The sequence below is a fragment of the Neltuma alba genome, unplaced genomic scaffold (genome assembly GCF_004799145.2).
Source record: "Neltuma alba isolate B1F8T4 unplaced genomic scaffold, ASM479914v2 tig00010544_pilon, whole genome shotgun sequence".
Lineage (NCBI taxonomy): Eukaryota > Viridiplantae > Streptophyta > Magnoliopsida > Fabales > Fabaceae > Neltuma > Neltuma alba.
In genome coordinates, this window is record NW_021635413.1 from 503,326 (window position 1) to 522,112 (window position 18,787).

Here is an 18,787-nt window from a genome sequence, read left to right on the forward strand (position 1 = left end):
TTAAATAAGCCGTTGTATTAAGCACAGGAAGTAGGATTAAATAACAAGTTGGCAGTTGTCCAAGAATTATCTCACTTTTTTGGGCCAAAAGTATTGTCTCTCACTTTCACAAGAATTGAATAACAACGTCTTAGTACTCTGGCTAATATGTCCACACACCAAAAAAAAAAAAAAAAAAAAAGAAGCCAATGTGTTCGTTGTGAGCGTCCAAATTCTTGCAATTTATAACTCTCTCTCTTTCCGCTCATCGAAATCGAAGTGTGCATGAAGATTTCTCTTTCTTCGAGTCAGTTTTATATCAAGGTTAATTTATTTTTTAATTTGATTTGAACCACGGACGAATCCTTCCACCATTAAGATCTAGACTCGCTCTCCTTCCCGCGAAAACCTCACTTCTCTCTTCTCTCTCGCGTTCTCTCTCCCTCCTTCTCTCACACTGATGTGCACAATGCCATGAAGAACCTCCAAACTGATGATCGATGTCGAGCAATTCCCTGCCGTCATCGCATCTCTCCGACGTATCGCAGACGAATCCCACCGGCAATGATTCCACTTCGAACATATCATCGCCGGCGTCATCACGAGCCAAGCTCCAGAAAAGTCCTCCGATTCCAAATCGGTGGACTACTGCGATAGGGGAAGAAGGCGAGCAAAGAAATGAGGAGGCGGTACATAAACTAGAACAGGCGCAAATCGAAGATGCTAGTGCTTCTATTTTGCTTGCATCGTCTTTAGGGCTCAATCACATCCGGACTCGCTCGGCTTCTTCGCCTCTTCGGTTTCCGTCCTTGGCCGAAGCGTCTCCCAGTTCGAGCAAGGATTTCGTCGGAACTGACGATCGGACCAACGTCAAATCCATTATTTCAACGGATCTTGGTATAAGATTATTCTGAGCAAAAAATAATATAAGTTGTTATATATCTGGCATATATATCTTTGCTTTTAAACCTCACGGTTGAAACGATCACTCATAACTACTTATTGTTACTTGCGTCGTTATTCTTCTACTCCTAGGAAAGAGGATATATGGGACTCAATGTAAATTGTCAAGAGCTCCTTCCCATGCTGTTCCTCTCATGCAGGTGATAATACAGTCTTCATTATCGATTCGGATTTATTCAACAAAGTTGTTTCAACTCAATAATTTTCTAGCTGAGTTAGAGGAATGTAGGTGGCTCAGGTTCCTCACGTTGCATATTATGCGTAGGGTAACGATGATACATTTGCCAAAGAACTGCAGTCGCCGCGTGTTCAAGCAATACTGCGTGTCACAAGTGGACGCAAGAAGAAACCCGTTGATTTCTTCAAAAGCTACTCTCATGAGCTCAACTCAAAAGGATTCAGACCTTTTCCAGTTTGGAAAAATCGTGCGTTGGGGCATATCGAGGTGCATAATTAATCCTTTGAATGGAGTTTTCTGTCAGTTGTTTATCCATTTACTACATTATTTTAGTTTATTTCCTGGTAAGTAGAATGACGGGAGCATATTGATTATTGATAGTGTGTAGTCCGAGTGGTATATGTAAGACTTTATTTTTTACTTTATTTTCAAATATACCATGTCCAATCAATTTCGTGATTGTAGGGCATCTGAAACAAATATTTATTTAGAAGTTTCCTAAGCATTTATCAATCGGTTATTTAGAAAAGTTTATATATCTTGGGCACTTAATGGTTCTAACATGAATATTATATTTCATCTCAGGAGGTCACGGTGGCCATCAGAACTAAGTTTGGAAAGCTAAAGGAAGAAGTTGATTCTGAATTAAATGCTTTTGCCGGAGATTTGGTGGGACTCCTGGAAAAAATTTCAGAATCTCATCCGGAATGGAGAGAGAGCTTGGAGGATCTGTTAATTATTGCCCAACAGTGTGCAATGATGTCGCCCAGCGAGTTTTGGATGAACTGCGAAGCCATTGTTCAGAATTTAGATGACAGACGTCAAGAGTTACAGATGGGGATTCTCAAACAAGCTCATACACGCCTACTGTTTATCCTCACTCGATGCACACGTCTCGTGCAGTTCAACAAAGAGAACATCTGTGAACAGGATCACATTCTGGGCCTCCACCAACTCAGTGATCTTGGTATATATAGAGAGCAAATTTTGCATGCTGTAGAACATAAATCCATGGGTGGAAACGATATGGCTGATGAGGAGCAGCTAATAAAGCCCCATGAAAAAGAACCAGACAATCAGATATTAAATCAAATCCAAGTTGATCAGCATGTGAGTACTGCAACTGACACTGCCAGAAGTGGTGATTCAACTGGAAGCAGCTATAAGATTTCATCTTGGAAAAAGTTTCCAAGTCATGAGAAGTCTAAACATAAAGGTCACGAGGCCGAAGATTTGTCTTCCAAGGAAGAACAGGATCAGGTTCAAGTCAAAGAAGAAAATGTCGAAAACGTGGATACTGATTCATCCAATCCTGAACAATCAGAACTATCCTCCAGAGCCCAAAAGCTACACTGGGGATTCTGGGGAGATCACCACAATCTAACATATGAGAACTCAATGATCTGCAGAATCTGTGAGGTTGAGATACCAATTGTATATGTGGAGGAGCACTCTCAAATATGTACTATTGCTGATAGATGCGATTTAAAAGGCCTCACAGTAAATGAACGGCTTGAAAGATTTGCTGAAACTATTGAAAAGATAGTAGAATCGTGGACGCCTAGAAGCACACCTAAAAGCACCCCGAAAAGCACAGATGGTCCTGGAGAAAACTTTGAGAATGCGAGAGTATCTACGTCAAGTTTGCATGATGAATTCAACGACTTATCTCTTGAGAGGAACAGCTTATCTCGCAGGGGCTCACAAGACCTGCTTGATTCTGTTCCTGAAGATGACAGTGCTTTTGTTAAGGATGATATGAGCCTTTTGCCAAAAATGTCATGTGAAACATATATCAAACATGATCAATGCTCAAAGATGTCTTCGGTGGGAAGCTTGACACCAAGATCACCGTTATTAACCCCACGAACAAGCCAAATAGAAATGTTATTAAGTGGGCGAAGAACAATATTGGAGCTTGAGAGTTATTTCCAGGTAAACTTTGGTTGTGGTTGTTATTCTTTGGACAACGGAATATACTTAAAAATTTTGGCTGATATAAAACCAAATATTCTGCGTCAATAAATGTACTTGGATCAATCACTTATGTTTCTTTGCTTGTGATCTTTATATTGTCCACTCTTATTTCTTAATCTTATAATGCTGGCTTTTATACACAAAAAGATACCATGAGTGATTGCCCAATATTACTAGTAATATATATACTCTATGGATTACTTTAAAGCCGGAAAATAATTATCCTTTTTATTTATCAACAATTTTTAAAATATTAATATATATTAATTTTGAAAGAAACATGATGAAGGATGCGAATAAAAATAGTTTTATTGTAAATTAAAAATTTTAAAAAATAAAATAAAAGTAAAAATGATCCAAATCTACACGGCTGGAGAATCCATTTCTTTTACACATTTCATTTTTCAGTAGCGCGTGTGTATTACAGAAGTGTCAGAATTTTTTGTTGGAAAAATATTAGATCTTTTAATCCCCCCGGGGGGGCGGGGCTGTTTACCTACTTATATAACTGAATTCGTAGATAAAAAAAAACTGGTTTTCCTTACTCGAGAGGAAATAAAATTTCGTTGATAACTTTCCTTTATAATGTCCTGCTATCATTCTTTGTAATTTTTCTTTTGTTTTTTTTTTCTCGAGTGAATTTGTAATTTTTCTTACTTTACTACTTTCACATTGATATCGACTTTGTCATGGCAGATTATCAAACTAGTGGAAATTGCTCGTTCTGTTGCAAATGTGAATGACTACAACTATGTAAGTCGTCGCGTAGAAGAACTAAATCTCACCATTCAGGACAGAAAAGTCGATGCTCTTATTGTCGAAACTTTTGGGCGACGCATAGAGACTCTCTTGTCGTGAGTATTTTTGTAGTGTGAGCTTCTCTGTTTCTATCTTTTTCTTTGTCATATTTTTAATTTAGAACAATTGTTTTTTAATTTGTTTGGATGAACTACCTAATGTTTCAATTCTGGTACATCTCGTGGTGGTGGTGTTCATCAACATTTATTGCATGAACATGGGCCTGCCAAAGCGGTAACGCCCATCGTATCATCATCTACCACCTTAAAACAAGAAGGTGGGGGGGGGGGGGGACGAATGTTCTAAATCCCTAGAAGAAGTTGGCCAGAAAATCAAAAAACTGCCGCAAGAAAAACTTATACACGTGTCTATATATAATCTGTTCATATGCATCTTGTTTCTTGACAGAGAAAAATATCTATCTCTTTGTCATCAAATAGACAACGAAAAGGTAGACTCATCGAATGGATTGGTTGAAGAAGAGAGTTCAGTGGAAGATGATAATGTTCGAAGCCTTCGTGCTAGCCCAATTCATCATAGTTCTAGGGATCGAACCTCCATTGAAGACTTTGAAATAATAAGACCAATAAGCCGAGGTGCATTCGGACGAGTTTTCCTTGCCCGGAAAAGAGCAACGGGAGATTTATTTGCCATAAAGGTTAGAAATGGTTTCTTACAAAACAAAAGTTCCCTTGAAGGTTTATTTCTTTGATCGTATGTAAATTTCTTCATTCGATAGGTAGAATTATGATGTCTGTTTTCATATAGAAACACTGCAGTAAGTGGGTGGGATCCTGTAGTCCTGGCCTCCTCCTGAACTCTTTAATAGTTCAAGTCAAGCCCATGGAGAATTTATAAATCATCTTCTGTTTTGTGACTTGCTTTTAGTAAGCAGCCTCTGAACCCTGTTTTGCTTACCCTGTTTTTTACATTTCATACTAGAGACAAGGCCAAATCTGGTTGATGCCATGTAGGAAAAAAATGAGATTTGGATGGCTCTGTAATTCATGGTTTTGCTCCATAGGTTTTGGAATACATAAATAGGAATATAGGCTAACAAGCCAGGCATAAAATATCATTCAATCGATAAATCAAAACATTTTGAATACACGATAAATATCATGAAATGCAAGAGAATTTAAAAAGGAGTATACAATAAATTACACAAATCTGAAGTAGGAAAGACAATAAACACGTGCCCACTCATATGTAGAGTCACATGTTCACCAACAGTGTAATATGAATGTGGAAATAGAAAAAGAGAAGTTTAGGAGGGGTTTATTGCTCACACTTCAGAACAATCTTATTATTTTGATTAAACGTAGGCATGTGTTATTGTATTTGTTAGCACACTACTAGTTGGAGTACTTATCCAGCTAGTCCTTGGAGAACATGACGTTTAATTTAAAGTATATAGGCATAATGATGTTTTACGATTGAAGTTTCTTTTTTTTTTTTGCCCCCCCTTTCTCAGCCCAGCATTGTTCATTGGTTATGGTTTCCTATTGTAAGTCTTGTTGCCAAAGTAATTAATCAGGTGATGAGAAAATTGTTAATATTTTTAATATTTTGTAGGTTTTGAAAAAGGCCGATATGATCCGTAAAAATGCAGTTGAAAGTATTTTGGCTGAGCGAGACATCCTTATATCAGTCCGAAATCCCTTTGTGGTGAGTAATGAGTAGGTCTTACAATTTGTTATTGAATATTGATATGATAATGTTATCCATATGAATATAATTATCTAATATAAGTAATTTATTGATGAACAGGTTCGATTTTTCTACTCTTTCACGTGTAGGGAAAACCTTTATTTGGTTATGGAATTTTTAAATGGTGGAGACCTTTATTCTCTATTGAGAAATCTAGGTTGTTTAGATGAAGATATGGCACGTGTATATATTGCAGAAGTTGTAAGCGTCCTAATCTTTGTATTTTGTTAATCTTGCATTTATTTATCTGTATTTCAGTTCAGTTCTTACAATGATTTACGCTTTACTTCTCATTTTCTTTCATTCTTTCATTTCTGTTTGTGATTCTTTGACAGGTGCTTGCATTGGAATATGTGCATTCCCTACATGTAATTCATAGAGACCTGAAGCCTGATAACTTGTTAATTGGTCAAGATGGTCACATCAAGGTCAGCATTATACAATTTAAATGCAATCAGAAACAAACATCTTTTTTCTTTTTGTGGCTATGTTTCTGGGGAGCTACTGTTTGAAAATAAGTGGTCTTCACGATGCGCCTTGGATAGGCTCTTTTTCTTGGATTTCCTAAACTAATCTGCTAGGCAAAGGTTTTCTCTAGTTATTGGCTTCTTCATTTGGATTAACTTGGCCGTCCTTTTGAAGATTGTATGCCATTTAGGACTTTGCTCCCATCTTGTATGCCTGCTGATTCTCTCTTAATGAACCTTCTCGTAATCATCGTTCATTAACCTTTCCTCCAAATAGTGGATAAAACGACATATTGTGCAAGAACCAACTGATTTCCAATCACATGCTTGTCCCTGGTGCACTCCTGGAGGTTAGTGTCCTCTTCTTGGGTGGCCATGAACAGGATGCTTTGGGCAGAGTTTTGGCATTTATGACTAGGCACAAACTTCTCCGGGCACCGGAAGCACAATCCTTTCGTCCTCGTCTTCCATTTCCTTCTTGCCCAGTTTCTAGAGATACATCGCACCGTACTTTAGAGGCCTTACCAGAAGTTGGGTTAACTTCTCCCTTCCCCATACTCCAGTTAGCGGAGCAACGACCCACCCTTGGGCCCAGTATAACTCGAAACTGAAAGACATGTTTGCAGTGAAGCATAAATAGTTCGTAGATACCTCGGGTTTGCAGCCGGCTTCTTTGTAGCAGCGGATGTCGATTGAACTCTGAATTGAAGCCACCGGCCCCCCAATTTTAGTCCTCCAAGGCATTAGCTGAGAGTTAATGGTTTAGGGATGTGGATTAGAGCTATGTAAGTTCATCAAACTTCTATGTGAACTCCGCTGCTGAAGTCTTCTAATTTAAACTTTTCAACTTTGCCGTGGGATCCGCTCGTATGGTGAATGCTTGGTGCCATTGCCGTGCCTTTCCATTTAAGTGGATGCTAATCATTTTGGTTCTCTGTTCTAATTGTTTTTGGTCCACGTCGAAGAATTGCCTGCATTGAAATTATCACCTCTAGAAACTTCAGAAGTCCAACCTGGTGTGTTTTGTCAGACTATTGTGGCTGAGACTCCACAAGTGTGTTGAACGTCGTGGAACAAAAATGGACCGGAAGTGGTAGAAGTGGTGTCGTCTGGTAGTCAAGCTAAGTTCACTGAGATCTCGCTCTCTACTCGTGACAGTTCTTACACATTCTAATTTGTCTCTAATGGTTGAGAGGCCAAAATCTGATGCCGCAGCTTCAACCTGAGTTACCAAATTTTTAAGGCTTGTTAGCTCTTCCTTCATCTCATCTATGTGCTCCCGTGGCTGCCCAGGCTCTCCTTCGAGCTCGCACGTGCCCCTAGTTTCCTTTGCCATCGAGCCGGTGAGCGACTTGTGCTCAAACAACAGTTGGTGCGTCTGATTCAAATAGAGATGTACGACTGATAATTCAAAGTCTCTCAGCCAATTTGAGAAATAAAATCAGCAAGATATATCAAGATAACTGGAAACCAAATCAAAACATAATCAGGGAGAATAAAGGGGGAAAAATGCTAAAAAAATAAAAAAGAGCAATTCTTTGGTCAACAGTTAAGTTAACAGGTCATCAACATGTGACGTACAAAATAACTGTCACGAAGGAGAATACACCTCTGGTTGACTATCAACACACAGAAATGAATGCTGCGAGAAGGCATGACTGAATAAAATATCTGATCATCTCTAAAATTGTATAACAACAAGCAGCCTTATCCTACAAGCTGGGATCAGCTACATAGATTGCGTGATTCTATTGTGCTCTATCAACAACCAAATCTTTATATAGGTTGTAAGGTCTTATTCAATGATTTTATTGAGCATTCTCCTTGGTCTTTCTCTGCTTTTTTTTAAAGGACTTCAAACTGTCTGATCTCCCTTGCTCACTGATCTCCCTTACTCACTGATGCTTCCAATTTGTGTTCAATCATTTTCTCTTTGATAGGCACCATGCTTACTCTTGCTCTGATGTTATTATTTTGAATTTTATCTTTTCTTGCATATTGCGGTATACGAATGAAAATAATAGTTGCTGCTTCTTATAAATTCTAATCCCTTTCATGACAGTTGACAGATTTTGGGCTCTCCAAGGTTGGTCTTATTAACAGCACGGATGACTTGTCAACTTCATCATTTTCTACTGATGATCTTGTAGGAAATGATGAACCGAAAAAAGATCATTCTTCAAAAGTGGAACAACGTCAAAAGCAGTCAGTTGTTGGCACCCCAGATTATTTGGCACCTGAAATACTTCTCGGCATGGGACATGGTTTGCATTATCGGCTGATTAAGTTGTACATCTATTATAAATAAAATGTTTTGAATAAGTGATTTTCAATTTTTGCTTCTTTTGAATTTAATGTTGTTTAATTTAAATTCTTGCAGGTGCAACTGCAGATTGGTGGTCTGTGGGAATTATACTTTATGAGCTCCTTGTGGGTATTCCACCATTTAATGCAGAACATCCACAGGTAGTTGTTTCTGATATAAAAACCGGTAATATTCTGAAAAGTTTAAAGAAAAATATGAGAGATGATAGTATTCTTTTCTATTTTATTTAGTACTAAACAATCGTATAACGGTGTTGTCCTGGGATATGAACAGTTACTCCTAGTTTTGATAAGGATGTGGACAAGTTTTTAAGGTAATTTACAAGGGTTACAGCAACTAGGTAATCTTCAATGTCTAGTCAAGTGTACAGATATGGTGTGGGAAATTAATTGAAAAAATCAGAGTAGATATGTTGGGATAGAGAGATGACTTAGGTTTCACATTAAGGGATCTCAGGCATTGTGCCGAAATATAAATGAGGTGCTGGACAAAGAAAGTCCTTTAAGACATTATATTGACTATTCATGAAGAGAAATTAAAAACTGAAATAAATTAAAAAAATTAGGGAAAAATTCTTCAAGACAATCTTTGAACATAGAGTTATTTAATTAAGATCCCTAAACTAAACTAGTCTGGGATAATGCTTATGCGGCTATCAAACTGATGGAGGAACCGTGTCAAGCATCTAGTAAAGCTTTAATGGATCAAAGTCACCAAAGTCATGGATTATCAGCTGCTTTTCTGGACCATGTATTGCTATTTCATCACCATAATGACTGCATAAACATTTTGTTGGGTGAGACCCAAATTCAATATATTAGGACATAGAGGAACTAGATTGGTGGAAAATTTTATTGGGGATGAAATTGAGAGGCGTACACTTTGAAGAACCAAGCTGATAATATTGTAATCTTTCAAGGGTAAAACGTCTTGCTCTTTTTTTCAAGTAAAAATTTTATTTTGTGTGTTACTCTTACGGATCACGGATATTAATGCGTAACTCAAATGAGAACCATATGGGAATAAGAACAACTTATTTTACTGGAAAAATATACTAAAGAGAGCAGTAAAGTGATGGACGATTAGCACTCAGACAGAAAGAAAAAGGGGAAAGGGAATAGGGAAAGAGGAGAACAGGAAAAATAAAAGAGAACTGAGAAGAATAGAGACACAGAAAGGAGTTTGAGAGAAGGACAATAGAGAGATGAGAGGAATTCTGAATAATGCGCACTTGTTGTTCGTTCACAGTTCTGAGAAATACAATTGAATAGGGGATATATTTATAGCCTTAGGCAAACGCCGACTACCTACTTTTTTATTTTTATTTTATATTTCTACAGCAGAAAGCCTGTCAATAATTTCAACAATTTGACTGCCCCAAAAAGAAGTTCAACCGTTTAGTAGGCTTCTGCATATTCTTGTACTAAGGTTTTCTTCCCCCACCAAATGTCAATCATCTTGTTTACAGCCACCTTTTAATCAGGGTAATGATTATTGTCCACCATAATTCACTTATGCTTGATGTTCTTTATGATAATCTGTGTTTTAATTTATTGGATCTTAAAGACTTTTTTTTAAAAATTTTATTATTTGAACATATAGATGAATAGCTTAAAACTAATTCTTATTGATTCGGTACTGCAGGAAATTTTTGACAAAATAATTAATAGAGACATACAGTGGCCAAAGGTGCCCGAGGAGATGAGTTATGAAGCATATGATTTGATTGACAAGTAAGCATTCAAGAATTAGGCGTGCACAAATTTTCCTATTGTGTTATCGTGATCAGACCTCACTGATCTCTTTTATCATCTATCTTTTTCGTTTTTATAGTCTTTGCTTTGTTGTCTCGTATTGTCATTTAATGTAAATTCTGTTTTGTTTTTTCACATGTTCAGACTAGTGTTTTGCTTCCTTTATATGGTTGCTTTATTGCTGCTACTTTTCTGAAGCTAAATTGCAGTTTTGCGATCATCTGCTTCCTGATATAATTTCACCTTCGCCCATGAATAAAATAAAAACGTTTAGTCATTACTTCCTGAAAATCTTCAATTGGTTTTTCTCTGTGCAAGACTGGAGTAAAGGATGGGTGATTTGCGTGGTTCACTAGTCTTATAGTCTTTACCATCTTCCGCCTCCTACTTCCCCTTCATTGTTTCTTCCCCTCATATCTTGTTTATAGTTGCTCATCCTAGCCTAACCTTTCCAAACTCCAGAAGGTAGTCCCTTCCTTTCCTACCTTATCCTTTTGAACTTGTTCATTTAGATATCCCAGGTGTATGGATCTATGTTGTGTTTCTACTCATCTAGATTTCTAATAGTTTGTGTCTTTGTGATACGTTTTTTTGGAACAGTTGTCATTTTTATTTTAGTTTTCTATAATATTTCTTTCAAGATTTATATCTATGTTTTATGTCATTTATGATGTATTTTTATGTGTCTTTGTGGTGTTTGGGTTGTATTAGCTGAGAAGTAGGATTGTTCAAACCTGCTGAGTCAGCCTTAGTAATGAGTAGGACCGTATGCTGTCAGGATAGTGCAGAAGGCACCAACATGCAGCAGAGTAACAAGCTCTGGTTCTGCAGAGGTCCTCATGTCTATTAGCTATAATTTTAGAATTTGGAATCAGATTGGAAGTGACTACAATTTCGTTTTCTGGTTTCTGGCCTTCACATCACTGTCACTTTTATTGGTGACAATTCTAACTGCATTTGGCTATTTGTTGAAAAAAATTTTCAAGGTTTTTCTCTTTTTTCAGTCTTTTTCTGTTTAAAGCCATAAACAATTTGGCATCTTTATATCTAATGTGAACAATTTTAGAGAACAATTTTACTCCTCAAAAAATTCTTCACCCAACCACGATAAAATGAAGTTAAGAATAAGAGTTGCTAGTCTTGCCTTGTCTAATGTATCCCTCCAATGTTTTTTTTTAAGCGATGCTATACATACTGCATCTTGTTTTAATCAATCATGTGCCTCATCTGTATCACATAATCAAATTCCTAGTCCCCTTTTGTTTCCAAATGAGCCTCTTCATCTTCTTCTTCCTTTTTTTTTTTTTATTGGATATGTTTCGTTCATGCTCTAACCCTAGGCACGATAAACTCCGTGTCAAGTCCATCAAATGTATCATCCTTGTGTATATTCACCTTCAAAAAGTTATCTATGCTACGCTTCAAACACGATGCTACTCTAACTCTAAGAATATGACATTCTTTGAGACATCTTTTTGCTTTTCTTCCGGCGTTGCTAATCATTTGTATGTCTGAAGTTCTCCCAATTCCCTATAGTGCTTCCCTAAAGTCACTCATCTTCGTTTCTTTCAGACCCATCACCATCAACATGCTCTGATCCTCCTGCAAACTCCATTGATTTCATGTTGACTCACCACCTATTCCAACAACATCTCCTTGCTTAACCTGGTAGTTCTACCATTACCATCTGAAAAGGTATTTGCTTGGCTTATAAGTTGTAACCCTATTATGCTGTTGTGTTTCCTTGGATTATGTATTTGTTCTCAACATTAAAGGAAAGTGGATTGCCTTACAACATAAGGCAGTCATGAGGCAATGCACTTTCTTACGTCTCCTCTAGAAAGCACTTCTGTGCATGCAAAACATTGCTTTTTTTTTTTTTTGGTACAATCATTAAGAAGCAAAACATTGCTTAAGTATGAATGATGTAAGACACACTCTCACACACTTGCACAGATCCGAACAGAGGAGAATATTGAGGAGGAACAGAACGGTGGGGCAAGACAGAGCTTAGGACTTGGAGTGGAAAAGAGCAAACTGAATTCTCATAGGGAGCAAATTCTCATTCATCAAAAGTCTCTCTTGCTAGTGAATCCTACCAGGCTATTTGTAGAAGATGCCTTAATCACGAAGGATTACAACTTGCTTTGCCTCTTGCTAGAAAAACTGAAAACAAAAAGCAATTTCATTTTTCTCTAGGGTAAGTTTTCCCATATTTTCTATCAATTTTCCCCTGCTTGATGGAACTTTCCTCCAGAGAGTGAAGGTATTGATATAACTCCAATGAAGCGCCATCTGGGGAATTTTTCCATGTAAAATCTAATCTGGGGAACGAGCAATCTGATCATACTGATTTGAAAAGCCTTTCCAATGGATAAGGTAGCTGTAGAGGTGATCCTTAAATGAAAAAACAATCCTGTAGTGAAGCAAGAGGGTGATGTGCAGTAGGACTGTATGACTCATGATTTTTGGCCACCGTTTTTAAGTCCTGATTTAGTTCAAGACTCATGCCCTCGTACTTGATAGAAATTTCTTCTGACTCCATTTATTCTCTTCCTTCTTAACGACATCTATATCAGCTTCATGTACTGCTTCACCTCTTTCATATCTATGCTTCCACTTCCAATTACAAGACCATAAGTGCTGTTAGTATCCCTTTTTGGTACAACTGATATAGGTGAAGGCTTTTTGATGAGGGTACCTTTCTTTGGTGCATCTTTTTGTGATGGACCATATATTTGTAGGGACATATAATTTCTCGTTCCTGAGATTGACTGAGTGATCAAAATCATGGAAAGACTGAAACCTTTTTGGTTATTGAAGAACATCAATGAAACTCCATAGTAGCTGTTCCAATTTAATTTCTAACCACTGTTTCTGTAACCTTAACTCTTCCTTTTTGTCAAGAAGCAGTTCGGAGACGTGCAGTATATAAAGTACACTTCTAAGCAATTATCTGATCTATGTAGTGTATCCTGTCCATGTACCTTATATTTCCTCTTGTTTAATATAAAACTCATTACCTTATGCAAATCAATCATGGATCTTCTCTATGTGGCAAACTGTACCAAATCAATCATATTTTCCCAATTGGAGAAAATCATAGAAAATCACTTGAAGTGATTTGGACATGTACTAAGAAGCAAGAACAAATTTATCGAAAGGGATCTTTTGGTAAATCATGTCTCTAAAGAGTTAGTTGTTGATAGGACGTAATGACATTCCATGATCCATGTAGCTAACCCAGTTTTTGCATGTATCTTGGATCTAGTTTGCATTCAGCTTCAGCTTCATGAGCATTGCTGAATTCAGAAAGTTGTGTGAACTTCTGCTATCTTTGAGTAGAGGTCTAGTTGCTTTGTAATTAAACAATTCACCTTCACATTGGAATACCCCTCTTCTCATGTACTGCTTTCTAGTATGCTATTATTGGTTGTACTCTGATAGCCAACATTAAGGGTCATTGTGGTATCGGCTGGTGAATACTTATTATATTTTAAACATTATGACCTATCTTGTTTTATTGAGTATGACCACAAGTGTGTTCTGTTTCAGATTACTCACTGAGAATCCAGTCCAAAGATTGGGAGCAACAGGAGCTGGTGAGGTAAGTTCATTTCCGACTAGAACAATATGTTTAGTGGTGCCAATTATCATTCATGATGGACTGCCCTAACCCAACATTTTTATGACGCACTCTTATCCAGTCGTCTCGATGAATTGATGAATGGAGTGGTTAATTACACAAATTTTCTAGTAGGGATTAACCCACTCCATATTGCCTCATTCGTTTTAATCAGACCATCTTTATGGCTATGAAATATAATGATACATTTATAACCCAAACAAATCTAATTTTTTATAATAAAAAATTGAAACTAAAATACATTAAATCTAAAAGAATAAATATGAATGGACTTCTTAGGAATTTTGCTGTAGTTATCAATTTCCCCCTTTATTTTTCCAAACTCAACAACTTTTCTTGAAAACAAATGGTAAATTACACAGACCTTCCCGAGTTTTGCTAAAATCAAATGGCTCTGTTATGTTTTGAAATATTACACAAATCTCTCTTGAAAACCAAGAGTAATTGAATAAACTTCCGTTATATTTGTTGAAATTACAGACTTATTCTGAGTTTTGTTAAGTTTACTTAGATTTCCCTTGTACTTTTGGGAAGTTTTGTGTATATACTTCTAAAAATATAAAGGAGGTCTATGCAAGAGGATGTTTTTGTAGCTTTTGGTTTGTTTCAAAGGAGATTAGTCCAAGTCTTGGAAATAAGAAGAGATGTGTTATTTTAGCAAAATATAGAAGAGGTTTGTATTAGTTCAAGTGGAAAAAAAAAAAAAAAGAAAGAGGTCTATGTAATTTACTCAACATAAAACAAATTTATGAACAATTGAGGTAAAAGATCATTTTTATTTAATTAATTTAATGATTCAAAAAATTAAAATAATGAGAAAACAGTTAAATTATAATGGAATGTTGCAATTAATGATTTAGCTTTTTGAATGGATAATAAATGGTTACAAACTTGGTTAAAACTTTATTAGAACGGAATCTAAAACCCCAAGCTTACAATTTGCTACCCATGGGTACATGCAACTGTTCTATTGCTCAAAAATGTAACAACAATTATTTTTGTTGCAGGTTAAAAGTCACCCTTTCTTCAAGGATATTAATTGGGATACCCTAGCAAGACAGAAGGTCGTCATCATAATTTTAATTGCTACTAAATTTATATGTTTATGCTATATTTATCAGAAAAATTTTACTTAAGGATCCATATGAGTTGGTAATTTTTTAAAGAACCTTCGTAATTAAAATTCTTCTGGAGGATTATGCTACCGGTGGAGCTTTTCAAAATTACCACTGATGTTATCTATAGTTAAAAATCCAAAACATCTTTGTGTGAGGTTGTAAACCTGGAAAGCACCATCAGAAATAATTAAAAACATTAGTGGTGGCTTTGAGTAGTTCAGAGGATTTTAGTTTTCAAAGGCCTTTAGTGTAATTATTATCTGATGAATCCATTGGTAGATTTTACCTATATTTATGAATTATGACTGCTGAAATCTATCCCAGTTGGTCACAGGCTGCCTTCATACCTTCAGCTGAAAATCATGACACGAGTTATTTCATGAGCCGCTACATATGGAACCCAGAGGATGAACATCTTACTGGAGGTAGCGATTTTGATGACCTGACAGATTCTTGCTTCAGTGGTTCAGGCAGCGACTTTGTAGATGAAGATGTAAGATCACTTTCTTTTTCCTATAGCCCTAATCAATTGTTGTTCTGGCTAGATTCCAAGTTCTTAATACTTCCATGTCAACATATATTTACTCACCAGACATGACACGATTTCTTGACGTTATATTATGTGTTTCCATCTGTCTGTAGATGAAGTACGAAACTTCTGTCTCATTGCATGTTAAACTTAATTTACATGAAATAGATTGGTTATTTTTGGAAGGAACGTATCTTATTGTTCAGTTTTGGAGAATGTAAAAATTAGTTAAGATAAAACATTGGAGTTTGCAAGTTTGTTCAAAGATCATCATTCATGGTGTTGGTTTTGTTTAACAACTGAACGGTGCAGTTTGCCCTGCCAAGTCGGGCTAGTCTGGGATGATTTTTTTTTTTTTTTTAAAACATTTAACTGAATATTTGTTGTTGCAACACCCTTTTCTTATTTTACAATATGCTTGCTGACCAGGGGGACGAATGTGGTAGCTTAGCAGATTTTAGCGGACCACCTACTGAAGTGCAGTACTCATTTAGTAATTTCTCCTTTAAGGTAAGACTTGCTTGACATTGGTGTTCTCTAGGTCATTAGGATCTATGGTCTCGAGTTATATGGAAATCCGATATTTAATATGTAAATATTTACATTTATTAGAGATTTGATGGGATTCTATTTGTATTCCTTGCATCTCTGTGTCCTTATTTTTTCGGCTCAGATTGATTAGCCTCTGCTGTATATATCCCCTCGTTTGAAATCAATGAAATACAGAAGAATATTTTTGACCCTCTCTCTGCAAGTTCACATGCACTTAATTTCAACTATTATGAACTGTTTGCTTAATTATCTAAAAACAGACCCTTCTGTTCTTTTTCTTTTACCCTGTTATTTAATCCCTTCAATTTTTTTTGTTTTTAATCCTTACTTGAAGGAAAGATCATGTTTGAATTCAAGATTTCTTCCAACTGTTTGCATACTTCTACTACTAAGCCACACCTGAAACCTTGAATTTGTTATACTCAATGTGTTGCTGCTGAAAATGTTATTCTTTGCAAGTCCTCACTTAATTGTTTAAACATTTAACAGTACTGATTCTTTTTTCTTTGGTTGTCATGATAAATGACGATGATGTTTACTTTTCTGTGCGGATTAGATCGAAGAATTTCTTTTCCTGTTTTGATCTATGTTCTATTTACAGAACTTGTCTCAGTTAGCATCTATCAATTATGATTTGGTGATCAAGAACGCCAAAGAATCATCCGATGACTCCAAGCCATCTGCTCCGTGACAAATCTGGAGGGTTGTAAGTTCCACCTTGCAACTTTCTGATTTTTAGAACGGACTTCAATCAGGTGATTCCTCAGAGAAAAAAGATGAAACGTTCTTTGAAATCACATACCAGGAGTGTACACTGGTCCGAACCACGTTCCAATTTCTTGGTGTTACTCCCTGAATATATGGGTCTCATTTCAAAGGCAATGTGACTGGTGTGGCTCAAGAATTTACATTTCTTGTTTGCTGCCACTCTTCGCTTCAGTATAGGGATTAGAGATTGAAAGTTGAAACTGCGAGCAAATCCTTTCTTTCACACACGCACATAAATTAGATGTTCTTCTCTTAGCAACCTGGGGTTTAACAATTTCTTTTGATAATACTTCGGAAATAAAACATTGAATGTATTAGGTCAGTATAAATGAGTGTGTACATGTAGATCATTCAAACAAGAAAATAATTCAAACAAGAAATAATTATTCTTTGAGCAGTTTTTTTTTTTTTTAGAATTCAGGTTTCTTTTTAAGCATTATGCAGATGCACTAATATTATACTTTTCTGAGTTTGATGACATTGCATTTTAGCATTGAAAAGTGTTAGATAACTTGAAATTGAGTGACAAATATTATACTTTTAAGTTCAAGCTGTTTGATACTTTTTTTCCTTGGAGGAGGAATTTTTTTCCCTGTTGTGTGTGAATTTTTGAGGTATTAGAAAATACTATATGCCTCCCAAATAAAGGGTATGTATACTTTTAAGCTTCCAATTTCGCACTGTTTAGAAGGGAAATAGTAGGCTTGTCATTTAGACTGAAATTTAGCTTCAGGTTATGATTGTTTGTTTTACTTCCGAACACTATATTTTACAAGTGAAATTCTCAAAAGTTAATTCCCAACCTCCCAAAAAAAAAAAAAAGGAAGATAAAGTTAGTTTTTGAAATTATAGACTGCGTTGTGTTAGGAATGATGTCATCTTTTGATAATAATATGACTCGTACCTTCAAGAATATGTATTAGAATCCCATTGTAAATATAAAGATTTTGTCATTTATAAACATTTTTGTAAACACTTCCGAATTTTACAGTCTATCCTAATTCTAAAGAACATTTTTAACTCACATAAATTTTAGTGGTTAAGAAACCAGACGTCACCCAACACCAGCAAATGAATGAGAGCTTGTGTGTCTTACTAAAACCTTGACAATAGATATGCAAATTTTTTAAGGGGAAAAAAATAAAATAAATTGCCCTGTTAATAGATATTAAATGTTATTTTTATTACTTCCAACACTGTAATTAAAAAGTTGAATTATAAAGTGGATCTAATATTAAGAAACAAAACTATTTATAGGAAGAGCCCATCTAATTTATTGCCAGTGGACATGAAAATCTAACCTCGGTCTCTTATGCTATTTTTACATTAACCCTTAGTAAGTAAATATATTGCTTATGTTGTGCGCCTTCTTGGTATGAACTAAATTAGTTTTCAGAAATACAACTCTCCACTCTTGAACCGTGTTCAATCACATTTTCCCATAATTTAATGGCATAACTTATAAACTCAATCCATCTATGACTTGCACAATTTTGAATATCTTTTTCATTCATATAAACAAGGATTAAAGTATTTTTCTTCTAATTGTCAAGCATTTTCTTACAGTGTAAGATCTCATTAATGATACTATCAGGTCCAACAACTTTATTAATTTTCAATTTTTAAGAACTGCCTTGAACAACAAATTGTACTCATCACCTTCTCCAATGATCGAATCCTCCAACTCACAAGTCAATCATCCACTCCCATAATTGAACTAACTTATAAAAATAGGCTTCCCGTTTATCATTAATATCTCCCTCGATAGTCGGTAACCAAAATTTTGTCTTCTTCGTGCTTTATATATCTCACTGGATCCAAGTCTCTTGATTTTCTCTCTTTATTCTTTGTACTCCTACAAATTTTACGTTTCCTAACCTTAGTACTTAACTTCTTATAAAATTTCTTAACTTTAGAACAAAAGCTTTACTCACTGTTTTCTTAGTCTTTTTTTAGTCAAGCAATATCTTTCTCAATTTTTAGCATTATGACACAAGTACACAGTATACAGCTTTAAAACAA

General features: G+C 35.8%; 1 protein-coding gene across 1 annotated transcript; it reads left to right on the forward strand.

Moving 5' to 3' along the window:
- Nucleotides 1-479: 479 nt before the first annotated feature.
- On the forward strand, nt 480-17,117 carry LOC114756918 (probable serine/threonine protein kinase IRE). Its single transcript, XM_028945885.1, has 17 exons — nt 480-876; nt 1,015-1,082; nt 1,208-1,387; nt 1,706-3,055; nt 3,794-3,951; nt 4,304-4,553; nt 5,471-5,563; nt 5,666-5,806; nt 5,941-6,033; nt 8,135-8,336; nt 8,453-8,538; nt 10,043-10,131; nt 13,708-13,759; nt 14,806-14,862; nt 15,251-15,409; nt 15,875-15,955; nt 16,599-17,117. Exons 1-17 carry the CDS (start codon nt 480-482, stop codon nt 16,686-16,688), a joined length of 3,546 nt encoding a protein of 1,181 aa, XP_028801718.1. The 3' UTR covers nt 16,689-17,117.
- The last annotated feature ends 1,670 nt before the right edge of the window (nt 17,118-18,787 follow it).

Bases quoted from the DNA above. Each gene is read 5' to 3' on its own strand.
- LOC114756918 (XM_028945885.1), top strand. From the start codon at position 480: ATGTCGAGCAATTCCCTGCCGTCATCGCATCTCTCCGACGTATCGCAG. The intron at 5,564-5,665 runs GTGAGTAATGAG...ATTGATGAACAG, and splicing joins CAGTCCGAAATCCCTTTGTG to GTTCGATTTTTCTACTCTTT. The intron at 6,034-8,134 runs GTCAGCATTATA...CTTTCATGACAG, and splicing joins GTCAAGATGGTCACATCAAG to TTGACAGATTTTGGGCTCTC.